This window comes from Acomys russatus, chromosome 3 (genome assembly GCF_903995435.1).
Source record: "Acomys russatus chromosome 3, mAcoRus1.1, whole genome shotgun sequence".
In the NCBI taxonomy this organism is placed as follows: domain Eukaryota; kingdom Metazoa; phylum Chordata; class Mammalia; order Rodentia; family Muridae; genus Acomys; species Acomys russatus.
The window spans coordinates 103,012-115,842 of NC_067139.1; the positions used below are offsets into that span (position 1 = coordinate 103,012).

General features: G+C 46.1%; 1 protein-coding gene across 1 annotated transcript in view; it reads right to left on the minus strand.

Annotated features, from left to right (window-relative positions):
• Positions 1–10,156: 10,156 nt before the first annotated feature.
• Positions 10,157–12,831, minus strand: part of Edaradd (EDAR associated via death domain) — a 43,197-nt gene continuing 40,522 nt past the window's right edge. The window contains exon 6 of the mRNA XM_051167762.1: positions 10,157–11,463. Coding sequence (XP_051023719.1) covers positions 11,081–11,463 — 383 coding nt within the window. The 3' untranslated portion in view covers positions 10,157–11,080. The remainder of the gene's footprint in view (positions 11,464–12,831) is intronic.

The following is a 12,831-nucleotide window of genomic DNA, read 5'->3' on the forward strand; positions in this document are numbered from 1 at the left end:
TGTTTTCACTGTCTTCAGTTGACACAAACACCTGTTTGATCCTGTGTTTTTCTTATAGTCTTCTTCAGACATATATTCTTATGATTACCTAGTTATTCCTTGGAGATGAACAGAGTGTGGACAACAGACGAAACTCTGCCAGCACTTTGACTAAGTGGGCATGCCAATCATGATAACAGACTGATTGTCAGATAGTAAGGGGTAAACTCACACAAAGGCATGCACTTCCTGGGAACAGAAAGGAACTCAAATCTCATGACCAGATAGGAAATTATATGTGCCCAGGAGTCCTGTGTGCCCCATGTGATCTGTGTAGTTTCACTTTTTTAATCTGTAGGACAAAATGAATCAGAAAGCTGGGACTAGGGTTGTGTAAAGCTGCTGGTGGCCCACGTCACACTGGGGTGGTCTGTTAGACATGGCTTTGTAAGACTTTGGAGGTGGGGCTCCTTGGAAAACACGCCTTCAATCCCAGCACTCAGAAGGCAGAGGCAGGCAGATTGCTGTGAGTTTGAGGCCAGCCTGGTCTACAAGGTGAGTCTAGGACAGACAGCCAGGGCTACACAGAGAAACCCTGTCTCAAAAAAACCAAAAACAAAACCACAAAACTGTTTCCTTTTTGTTTGTTTGACACAGAGTCTCTTTCTGTACTCAAGGCTAGTAAGTACCTAAGGCTCCTGAGTGCTGGAATTACAGCTGTGAGCTACTACACCCAGCTAAGAATGAATCTTGGAAAGAATAAAGAATCACCCAGATAATTTAGTCCAAGGTTCAGCAGTTTAAAAGATTTTTTATTTCTCTCTCTCTCTCTCTCTCTCTCTCTCTCTCTCTCTCTCTCTCTCTCTCTCTCTCTCTCTGTGTGTGTGTGTGTGTGTGTGTGTGTGTACCTGCCACAGAGCAGGTCAGAGGGAGGCTCTGTGGAGTTAGTTCTCTCTCCCCACCTTTCCTTGGGTTCCACTGATCAAACGCAGACTGTCAGGCTTATTTAGCACCTGCTGAGCCATTTTACTGGCCCTATTTATTATATATTCATTCTCTCTCTGTCTCTCCGTCTTGCACTTTGACCCTTCCCTCCCCTCCTCTCCCCCTCTCCCTCCCTCCCGATCTCTCACCCTTTCTCTCCCCCCCCAATCTGTCCCTCTCTCCTTCTCCTCCTCTCCTTACTCTTATCTTTTTATTGAAAACCAAGCCGACTTTTTCAACAACACATCTTTTTAGACTCTTGGAGTACAGGTATGTGCAGATGTTACCACCACCTAGAATCAGGTGCTTGCCCTATCAAACTCTGCCTGCCGTAGGGTAGCCCCAAGAGCTGTCCCTCCTGTAGGAATTCCCTGGCCACCAACTGGACCTTCCTGGCAGAAGCTCTACTGTTTCCGAAAACAGGGCCATTTGTTAGCGTAGGGTTTGGGATAAAGTACTAGCCCAAGCTGACTTTTAGCACCTCAGGCAGTTGGTGGTATGTGGTAATCTTAGAAGTTCCTCATCATGGCTGGATGATTCAAGATCACATGTACATGACAGCATCCACCAAGGGATCCAGACTCATCTCTCCTGTGAGTTCTTCCGGGATGAGGCCCCAAAGGTTTGAAAGATGGAATTACTGCTCACGGCTCCAGCATCTAGACAAGCTTGATTCATCGTCTAGGGAGATGGCTCATTCAGCAAAGTGCACATCACAGAAGCATGAGGGCCTGTGGCGCCCACAGGAGAACCAGGCTCAGTGCTATGCACCTGTGATCCCAAGGGAGATGGGAGACAAGTGGCCTTGATGCCCACTGGCCAGCCGGCCTAGCTTCCCATCATCCTTTGGGGAAGTCATCTCCCTGCCCAAGCTTCAAACATGTGTGCTCCAGGACCAGAGGGTGCAGGCATCTTAAATTGGAAGCACATTTGCTTAATTAAGATCATAGGTGAAAATTGTAAGTTTGCTGTGGCTTGAATATGACATGTCCCCCTACAGGATCATGTGTTAGGATTCTTGGTTTCTGACTGGTGGCACTCTTTGGGGAGATTGTGGAGCCTTTGGGAGGTAGGGCCTTTCTAGAGGAAGTGGGTTGCTGGGGGGAGGGGAGGGAGTCCTCAAGGGTCATTATCTTTACCCTGTGCACCTGCCTGCACTCACATGCACATACCACCCAGATGCTTGGAGGTACAGCTTTGAGGATTGTCTTTAAGAAGCGTCTGTCTTTTGTTAGTCTGTTTTTCAAGACAGAGTTTCTCTGTGTAACAGCTCTGGCTGTCTTGGGACTCGCTCTGTAGACCAGGCTGGCCTCCCAAGTGCTGAGATTAAAGGCATGCATCACCACTGCCCGTCATGACAATTTTAAAGATTCGGTTTAGAGTTAGTAATTTTTCTAATGACTTGGCTTATTTATTTTACATGTGCATCTCACAGGGCATGTGTGGAGGTCAGAGAACAACCCGAGGAGTTGGTTCTCTCCTCCCACCATGTGGGTCCTGGGGCCGAGGAGTTGGTTCTCTCTTCCCACCATGTGGATCCTGGGGCCGAGGAGTTGGTTCTTTCCTCCCACCATGTGGGTCCTGGGGATTGAACTCAGTTTGTCAGTCTTGGTGGCATCTTCACTCACTGAGCAGTCTCACTGCCCTAAGTTAGTACTTCTTAAAAATCTTCTTAGTGCAAACACATAGCATGCATTTTACAAAGTTACAATGAGTGAAACCTGACTGGGTAAACAAGCTGTAATCTATTACTTCTGGGGAGAGATCATAAGACCTGAGAGATCACAGGTCAGGCGGCCCAGGGCAGGATCTGCCTGGACTAGCTCCTTAGGATCAACACAGAGTTGGCTCTAGTTGACAGTTGCTTGAATGAAGGGTGAAGGAATCTGGCCCCATCTCCTCTGAAATCTTCCCAATCTGCTAGTTAGGTATTAACTCTCCATCTCCTTGGTGGCCCTGCCTGTTTCCAGTTCAGGAGGCTTGACAGGAACAGATAGAACAGTCTCCATTGTGTATTTTCTGTCAAGTGATATATAGCAGAACTGCCTGTTTTCATGAGTAGCACTCAAAGTGAATCTATCATGGGTCTGGACGACTTCTGGGGCAGATGCAGGTACCAATGGCATGTTTAATTCAGGCTCCATTTTTTTCTTAGTTGTTCTGAAATTGCATTTTACCTTGAGTTTTTGAACTGCATTTAGGCAACCATGATAATAAGACTTCATTGCTAATGATGTTTTCAAATGCTATAATATTTTCAAGACAGGCATACCTTAGGCCCATGGATAGAGTCACAAAGAGTCTTCCTCATTTAAACTGACAAAGATAGTCATGTTTGGATGTGATGAGATGAGGAGGAGAACAAAGAATTCAAGCAAGTAACAACTTGTTTGCTTTTGGTTCTGGGTCACTCTAGCAGTCACATGAAAGATGAGATGTGGAGCAGAGTGAGTTTAAAGAGGGGCAGTTCCCAACATGGAGTAGCTAGATATGCTGCATGGTAAGCTGTTGTAATCCCAGTGATTGCTAGGTGTGTGTGTGTGTGTGTGTGTGTGTGTGTGCGCGCGCGCGCGCGCGCGCATACCCACGCGCGCATGCCCACGCACATGCATCTTTGTGTTTCTGGGTCTATGTGGCTTGCTAGCCAGCCAGCTCAATCCAATACCTAAGATCCAAAACAAGTAGAAACCCCACCTCAAAACTATAAGGTAGACGGCATCAGAGGAATGATGCTGAAGAACTGGAGATTGACCTCTGGCCTCCACTACATGTATACCGATGGATGTGTGTGCACACACACAGACACAATCAGTGGCTCAGATGGATTACCTTTGAGACCAGCCATGACTACATAGGGAGACTCTGTCTCAAAACCAAACACAACCCAAAGGGAAACAGAGCAAGAAGAGGAGGAGAGTCCTAAAAATGCCCTAGTAGCTGGTAGGTGATTGACATGGAGAAGTCTGGTGGGATAGATACAAAACTTCAAGGATGAATCATGGAACAGGCAAGTCTGAAGTGTTGATAAGGCGCCAATCAGAGACAGTGTGCCCATAGATATCTAACAGTTTAGAGGATGGACTGGGTCAGGAGAGGCAGGCAGTAATAGCGAAATGACCCTTCACATATAGACACAGTACACTGGAGTTCCTCTTAGAAGGCTAACTGTTCATCTTCCATCCTTCTCAGTGCATCTTGGGCCTATTCCTGGACCACCTTTGCCTACATTCCTTTGGGTCCTTACCTGCAGTGACTCTGCCTGTCTACAGCTCCCAGAGTGCAGGGCTGTGCTGTTTATCTCAGCATCTCCAGCATCAGGGACTCATTTCAGAAAACCATCAAGTGCTCAAATACCATGATGGACTAAAAAGACATGTGAGCTGAGGACCACACAGGAATCTACACACAGTAGGTATTACGGGATGACTGGGTCAGAAAAGTGCTTTTTGTTCAAGCATGAGGCCCAGAGTTTGATACCCATAACTTATGAAGATACTGGGTGTGGTGGTATACACTTGCTATTCCTGCACTGTGGGGGCAGAGACAGGCTCACTGGCCATCTAACATGGCCTAATTCATGAGCTCCAGGACCTGTCCCAAAGAAAGTGAATGGTGTGTGTTTGTGAGGTTAACACACCCAAGGTTGTCCTCCAGCTACTACATGTAAAACACCCCGTTTTCAGAAGCACATACACATTTAAGAAATGATACATCCATTAGAACAGCAGTTGACATCAATCTTTAATTTTGTAGCACCCATTATTACAGTTACAAAAAAATTTTTTTATCATACAGAAAATGCAAATGTAGACAGACTCAAAAGTACAGCACCAAGGTATACAGATGGCATCCCAGGGAGGCGGGGATTCCAGAAGCTCTGCCTTCCCAGGCTGGAATATCTTGCACAAGCTCCCAAGGGGATGCTACAGAAGACAGAGGTCACTGGACTATCATACAAAATGGAAGAACACAGAGCACCTAGGAAGTATCAAGGTGCTTCCTCTTTACACCTCCAAGAGCTGGGCGGCTTCATCATTTCATTTCGAGTTGCATCATTGTCGACCCCTTCAGTCCCTTCATTACACCTGATCACCCAGGGATCCCCTGCCAGACACAACTCCCAGAGTCATACCCCTCCATAGCCTTGGGAAGGAAGAAAGCAGGCCCTGCCCCACGAAGGCTCTTCAAGTCTATGTCTTAATACCCATGGGTGCTCCATCCACCACTCCTGAGAGAGACTTCAGTAGCCCCAGCACTTGGCCGAGCATGTTGGCTTTGATTCTCTCTAAGTACAATAAAGGCAAGACTCAGGAATCTACTCAGGAATCCTAGGGTGAGTCTGAGTCCCAGGCAGGCAATGAGACAGCAAACATTTCTCAGTCACTGCCTGGGCAAACTTAAGTGTGTGCCCTTCAGTTATAAGGGTTGACATCGGTCTTTAGTTTTGTAGCACCCAGAGTAAGAGTGATTTGACATTGCTAGGCCCATGGCATTGCTGTTTCGGTATGTACATGTGAGAACATGGAGCAGATGTTTGCTGCCAGCTCAGAGGGAGGACTACTGTTGGCCAGTGGAAAAGGGTGATTTGAGATATGCATACATGACCAGCTCCAGACAAGTGGCATAGACAGCAACATCATGGCTTTAAATGGGAGGAAAATTATAAGACAGGGACAATAGGATTGAGGAAGAAGAAGAAGAAGAAGAAGAAGAAGAAGAAGAAGAAGAAGAAGAAAGAGAAAGGAAGACGAAGAAGAAAGAAGAAGAGAAGAAGAAGAATGAAATGACAAGAAGACATGAAGTTAAGAAGAAGAAGAAGAAGAAGAAGAAGAAGAAAGAAGAAGAAGAAGAAGAAGAAGAAGAAGAAGAAGAAGAAGAAGAAGAAGAAGAAAATGACAATGACAATGACGACATGGAGGAAAGTCTTCACTCCAAACCAAATGAGATCTGCTTAACTACCTAAAAAGGAGAGGACAAAAGAGAAAGATCTGTTTGGCCTCTGTTATTAATCCTGTCTTTAAAAGCACATCATTTCATAATGTCGATGGTTGAAGACTGGTGTGGGTAAGACTACTGCATCATGACATTCTTGGGTGCTAATCTGGGAGAGGGAGAGACACAACAGACACACCAGTGCCCTCAGTCCCTGAGGAGATGAATCCATCCACAGTGCTGAAAGATGAGGGCCAGGCCTTGGGACTCATCTGCACTGGGCACATCCTGGAGCCTGGAGGCTTCATCCCAGCCACCTTTATAGTGTCTGTGTCTGCCAAGGGACAGAGAAATCATACCCCTTTTCTGTCTTAGTGTGGCTTCTTTGGAAGGCATCTAACCAAGCCACTCTGAAAGGAAACCGATTCAGAGCGTATGGTCCAACAGGGGGCAGCACTGCGTAAAGTGACTGTTGTGGATGAACCACAGAGTCTTCCATCTAGGGCCCAACTTTCTGTATTACTGAGAAATACTCAGAGCTACAGAAGTAGGTGGCTTCTTTGTACACAGTCGTTTAGAGGCACAGGTTGGACATCTTAGCACAGCTTCAAGCCCTAGCTAGTTAAAACCTCACCATGCTAATATTCCATGCCATGTTTTTGTGTGGCCCTCTGGCATTGGGTCCCCAGGAGTGTGTAATCTGTCCCTGTGTGTCCATATGGGGCTTTCCAGTGTGGTTTGGAGTCTTTCCCTTTCATTTGACTCTTCACTATTGCAACCAAATAAAATATATACTATATATATGGCCTCATCACAGAGCATTACAGATGAAAATTTTGTTTAAAGAAAAATACTTTTGAAAATATAGCTAAGGAGATTTCAACATTGTAATAGGAAAACAACCTCATCCCAAGCAGCTTATATTGTGCTCACCAGTTCCCAGGGTGGAAAAGCTCTTTAAGGGCTAATGATGATGGCGAGGAGAGATGGTTCATCAGTTAAGAGCTAATACTATTCCTATAGAGGGCATGAGTTCAGTTCCCAGCCCCCATGTCTGACAACTCACAACCACCAGCCCCAGGGGACCTGACACCACCGGCCCGCATGGAAACCTATGCATGTGCACATACTCACACACAGACATATAATTAAAAATGATAAAATAAAAAAACCCAGATACTGGGCACAAAGTGACCTCCTTCCTCCCAGCTCGCACCTTTGTGAAATACCAGGGTATTTATGCCTCTGTAGAACTTATTGGACATAAGTTAACTTTCAATAAGCTGATTCATACTGCAGCCAAGTACTCCTTGGCTTTTTTTATGCAACAGAGATCAGTCATCTTACAGTCAGAATGAACTCAAAGAAATCTTTCAGTCCATTTCTCTCTGCTGATACCATGCTCCTAATAGTTAAAAATTCTCACAAGATAAAAGCTGGGTGACCGTCACGCCCCAGCACACATGGTTTGCGTGACATTTTTTTGTTTGTTTGTTTTTGTTTTGTTTTTGAAGCACGGTCTCATATATTGAAGGCTGGCCTCAAACTGACTTGGTAGCTGAGGATGACATCTCATTCTCTGCTTTTGCCCCCCAAGGGCTGGAATTGCAGGCTTGTTCCACCACACTGGTTTATGCAGTTCTGGAGATCAAACCCAGTGCTTTAGCATGCTAGGCAAGCGCTCTACCAACTGAGCTACATACACAGCCCTAGGTTGGCATTGTCTCTTGGTGATTTACTTCTAGTGTGTGTGTGTGTGTGTGTGTAAGTGTATTTCATGTGTGTATGGGTATTGTTGGAGGCTAGAAGAGAGTGTCAGATCCCCAGGAGCTGGTGTTACAGGCAGTTGCAAGCCAACCCCTGTGGGTGCTGGGAACTTAACTCGGGTTCTCTGGAAGAGCAGCAAATGCTCTCAAAATGCCAAGTCTTCTCTCCAAGCTCTGCTTGGCAGTTTTGATCCAATGCTAGAAAGGCAAGTTCAGTGGACATGTACAACCTCAGCTGTGTTCTAAAGATGCATCATGACATTCAGCTTGGAGGCTGAAGTGCTGGAAACACTTCCTCTGAAAGTGATGGTGACCTGACCTGGCCAGGGATGAAAAGTATTCACTCTGGGAGATTGTAGTGTGTGGGACTCAAGTGTGGCTGCACATGGAAACACATCCCTGCAACCCCAGGACTCAGGAGGTGAATTCAGAAGGATCATAAGTTCAAGACCAGCCTCAGCTACATAGCAAGTTTCAGGGGAATCTGGGCTATGTGAAACTCTATTAGTTTACCTTAATCACCATGAATCAGTTGTAGGAGTTTCTATGGGAAAGGGGAATCATCTTAATTCCTGGTTTAAAAATCAGGACCATAAAAAATTTCAGTACCATTAGGTATATTTTAGTTTTAATCGTGTTTGTTTGTGCCACTGTGGCTCACAGGAGAGAGTTGGAAGCCATAATTTCAGCTGCTTTGTGTTCCAAACCATCAAGTCTGGCCTGAGCCTTTAAGTAGAGCAGGGCTTCTTCTGAGCTGAGGACATAGGTAGAGAGCCAGGAGCTCGCTCACACCCTTGCTCCCTGAGCACCTCTGCCCTTGGTCCGTGCAGGAGAAGGAGGGTTTAGGAACAGGATACCTTTCTATCTTCTCACCAGGGATAAAGGGTTAAAGTTTCTCTCTTCCCTTCTTTTCTCTGAGTGGAGAGAAGGCAGGGAGATGGGAGGGGTAGGAGGAGGCTGATGAAAGGGAAGAGATGGGGGGGGGGGTATCTCCCTACTCCAGTGCCTCTGGAGTGGTCACAAATTGGGCTCAAGTGACAAATCTGCTTGGGTAGAGATGGGTGGAAAGAGGCTTTCTGGAAACATCTGGATGGATATGTCTTATATGTCAGTCTGGAAGATACTCCTTTCATCCCCTGGGGGGTTATAGGATACACTGGGACACTAGGGCTGGCATCTCTTAATGTTCCATCATCCGCCCCCCCCCCAACCTCTGAGTCCCTTCCTGCAGAGTGATTTCCAAAGCCCTCTCATTTCCCTACAGTTGCTTCGGCTCTAAGAAGTGAGGGTGAAACCAGACATGGTAGCCCAGCACTCGGAAGGCAGAGGCAGGCAATCAGAAGTGTGAGGTCATCCTCTGTTACACAGCGAGTGTGAGAGCACCTTGGACTGGGAGACCCTGTGAGAACAGCCAGAGCATGGCATGAACAGCTTAATGAGAAAGCCAGGCAATCAATCACATCTGTGAAATGTTAGAAGCCTACTGCCCCCATCCTCCCCTCCTAGATCAGGCCCATGATGCATGTAATCTCTATTTTCTTGAGAAGCTATTTATAAAAATATCTGCATTTAGGGACTGGGAAGATGGGCTCTGCTGTTAAAGAGAACTGGCTGCTCTTGTAGATGTTGAGTTCCCAGAACCCATGTGAAGGCTGATAAACATCTGTAGCTCCAGTTCTAGGGTGTCTGGCACCTTCTTCTTACCTTGGCAGGCACCATGCATGTTTGTGGTACACAGACATACATGCAGGCAAGACATTCATACAAATAAATCTACACTTGGTTGATTAGAGTTCACACTGGGTGAGAAGCTGGGTTTTTTTTAAGATTTATTTACTTTATGTATATGAGTATCCTGTCTTCATACACACCAGAAGAGAGCACCTGATCATATTACAGATGGTTGTGAGCCACCATGTGGTTGCTGGGAATTGAGCTCAGGACCTCTGGAAGAGCAGCCAGTGTTCTTCACTGCTGAGCCATCTCTCCAGCCTGAGAAGCTGATTTTGTTTATACCAACAACCTAAGGAAAAACCTAATTTTTATGATAGAGAAAAAGGGTGGCTTAGAAAATCACCTTCTTTTGAGTTCATCTTAATATCTCTGTCCTGTGTTGTCAGTTATTTTTCCTTTCTGTTTATTTTAATTTAACTACTGTATATGCATATGGGTCTGTGAGCTTGTGTGTACATGTGCATGTGGAAGCCAGAGGACAATCTCTGATGTTGCTCCTCAGGACACTGTCCACCTTAGTTTTTGAGACAGGATCTCTCACCAGCTAGTCGCTCACCACGCAGGGATTAAAAGTGTACACCATCACACTCAGGTTTGTTTGTAGGCTTTCATAAAAATAAAAATTATGAATGACAGAGGTGCAGGTGTAGCCTAGTGGTAGAACCCTGGCTGAGCAAGTTCAAAGTCCTCAACTCCATCCCTAGGCAAAAAAGGAGCTGTGTGTGTGTGTGTGTGTGCATGTGCTCATATAAACTCCCAAAGTTGATGTTGACAATTTTCCTCAATTGCTGTCTATATTTTTCACTGAGAAAGAGTCTCAGTTGAGCCCAGAGGTCACCCATGCGATTCATCTAGCTAGCCAGCTTGCTTTGGGGATCCCCACCTCTGATGTTCAAATGCTGGGATTACAGAAGGGCTGCTACGTCATCCCCTCATTTATGTGGCTTCAGGGAAGCTGAACTCTGGTCCTTGTGCTTGTATGGTGAGCACTTTACCCACTGAGCCATCTCCCCAGACCCCCAAAGGGCATATTGAGTACAATTGTCAATGCCATTCCCATGACACTAACCCACTCTGTACTTCTACGAACCATACATTTTCTATTTCTCTTAAAAATACTAAATCCAAGGACAGTCTTGATAACTCACAGATTATAAAAGTATTTGAATAAAAAAGATGGCCCTTGTATCCAGGCCACATCATACAGTGTCCTCTTGATCTCCTAAGCCTTTTACAACAGAAACAGTAGCAGTGAACAGGCCAGGGTGACTTCTCCACGCCATCCTCTGTGAGGCTGGGAATGCGGAGGTTCTACATGGTATGACAAGGCCATGTCCAGAGACATTGGTAGTTTGGGATCCCGCTGCAATCTTTGACAGTATTTAAGGAGAGGGTTGTTTTCTTTCCATGTTGGCATGATTCTATCCCAACCATAGGCTTTGGCCCTATGTGACTTACAAAATATTCTTCCCCAATTCCAGGTTCAAATATTAAGTTAGAACAGATGTGCAAAAAGGAACAAATACCTGCCACCAAAACAGAACCCATCCTTCCAAAAGCCATTAGCTTCAGGGACAACCACTGCCCCATTCCTCATCCTCTTCTGAAAATCTTAAGAGCAGGTATATAGTCCCTGTGACCCACACTGGTCCAGCAAGCAGAAAGGCCAGTGCTAGAAGGGGATTCTAGAAGTGCATGGAACTGTCCGAGTGTCCCCGGTGGGGCCACTCCTCATCCACCCACCTGCGCAGGACCTTCTCCACATCAGCCCTGTGGTAAAGTCGGCAGAGCTCCATCAGTTGGCCCACAGTCCTCTGGCTGTTTCGGAATAAGAACTCCAGCGTAGGGCTCTGGGGCCTCTGTTCCAGGAAGCACAGTTCATCATAGGGCATGCCCCATTTGCTGGCAAAATTCCTCCAGTTCTTCACGGTCGGGTGACATGGATCTAGCTTTATCCTGATCACATCTAGCAAGTCCTGATCATTGAGCAAGTCGCTGATGGTGGGGACCCTGGGAGAGCAGGAGGAGCAAGAGCAGCCTTCCTTACAATCCTGGTTTCTGCTGACACCTGCAGGATGACAGAGAGGCTACAGGTTAGCCAGGAGGCCTGCACACACACACACACACACACACACACACACACACACACACACACACACACTGGTGACATCATCTCAGTGTCACACAGCCTTCCTTGGAATCGTCCAGAGCAGTCATTCCTCATTGTGCACACAATATTATTCTTCTGTGTGTATGTAAGTGTGCGCACATGTGTTGTGTTTATGTGTGGAGGCCAGAGAGCAACTTTGGGTGTCAATTCCTGGGTGCTCTCCCCTCCTTTCTTTGAATGCAGGGTCTCTCACTGGCCTGGAGTCAACTGGTGAGGCTGGTCAGGAAGCCTGAGGTATGCACCTGAATCTGGATCCCACTGCTCAGGTTACTGATATGCAATGCCTCCGAGGCACTCGGCTCCTACTTTATGTAGGTATACAGCAAGGACTTTACCCATGAGCTTATTTGTCTTCTTTTTCTTTTATTTTTTTAAAGACAGTATCTCTCACTGGCTGGCCAGAAATCCCCAGGGATCTCTTCCTCCTTAGTGCTGGGGCCACAGACCCATGACTGAAGGCAATAGAGCTCAAGTCCTCATTCAGCAAGGCAAGCATTTGCCTAACTGCTGCTTCTCTCCACAGGGTTACCCCTTACAGCAGCAGTTCTCAACCTTCCTAATGCTGCAACCCTTTAATATAGTTCCTTATGTTGTAATAACCCCAGCCATAAAATTCTTTTCATTGCTATGTCATCACTGCAATTTTGTTACTGCTATTATAGCGTAAATATCTGATATGCAGGACCCCTGCGAAAGGGTCACTTGGGGTCTCGACCCACAGGTTGAAAACCACTGCTTTATAGGCCAAGAAAGGCTGTTCAACTGATAGCAGTTGTTGCTAGAGCTGATGACTCCATCTTCCCTTCTCACCCATGCATATGTAGTGAGTGCCATTGGCCAGATTGTGGGTTCCAGGACCAACTTATGTTTGTGCTCACATCAACAGTTGTTTTTTATTTTTTTTAATTGCTGTTGCAGGATATTTGATCCCAGAGACTGTGAACTGTAAAAACCTGTCTTTGATCCCACTGTGATCCCTGAGATTATTAACTGTCTCTTGTTTGGTGTGGCTGAGTCCTAACACACACCTTTAATCCAAGAGCTATCTGTACACAGCATTTAATAAAGTTAACCCTAAATCAAGAAGTGGAGCAAGAAACCAGCTGACAGGGATTAAACAGTAGGAGGGACTGAGTTGGCCAGTACCTAAGACAGTCTATAGAAGAAGAAGAAGGGCTTTTAGCTCTTGGGATTTTAGCTCTTTGACTCTTAGATCTCTAACTCTTGTGCCTCAGCTCCTTGGCCTTTGGCTTTTTGGGCCTTGAG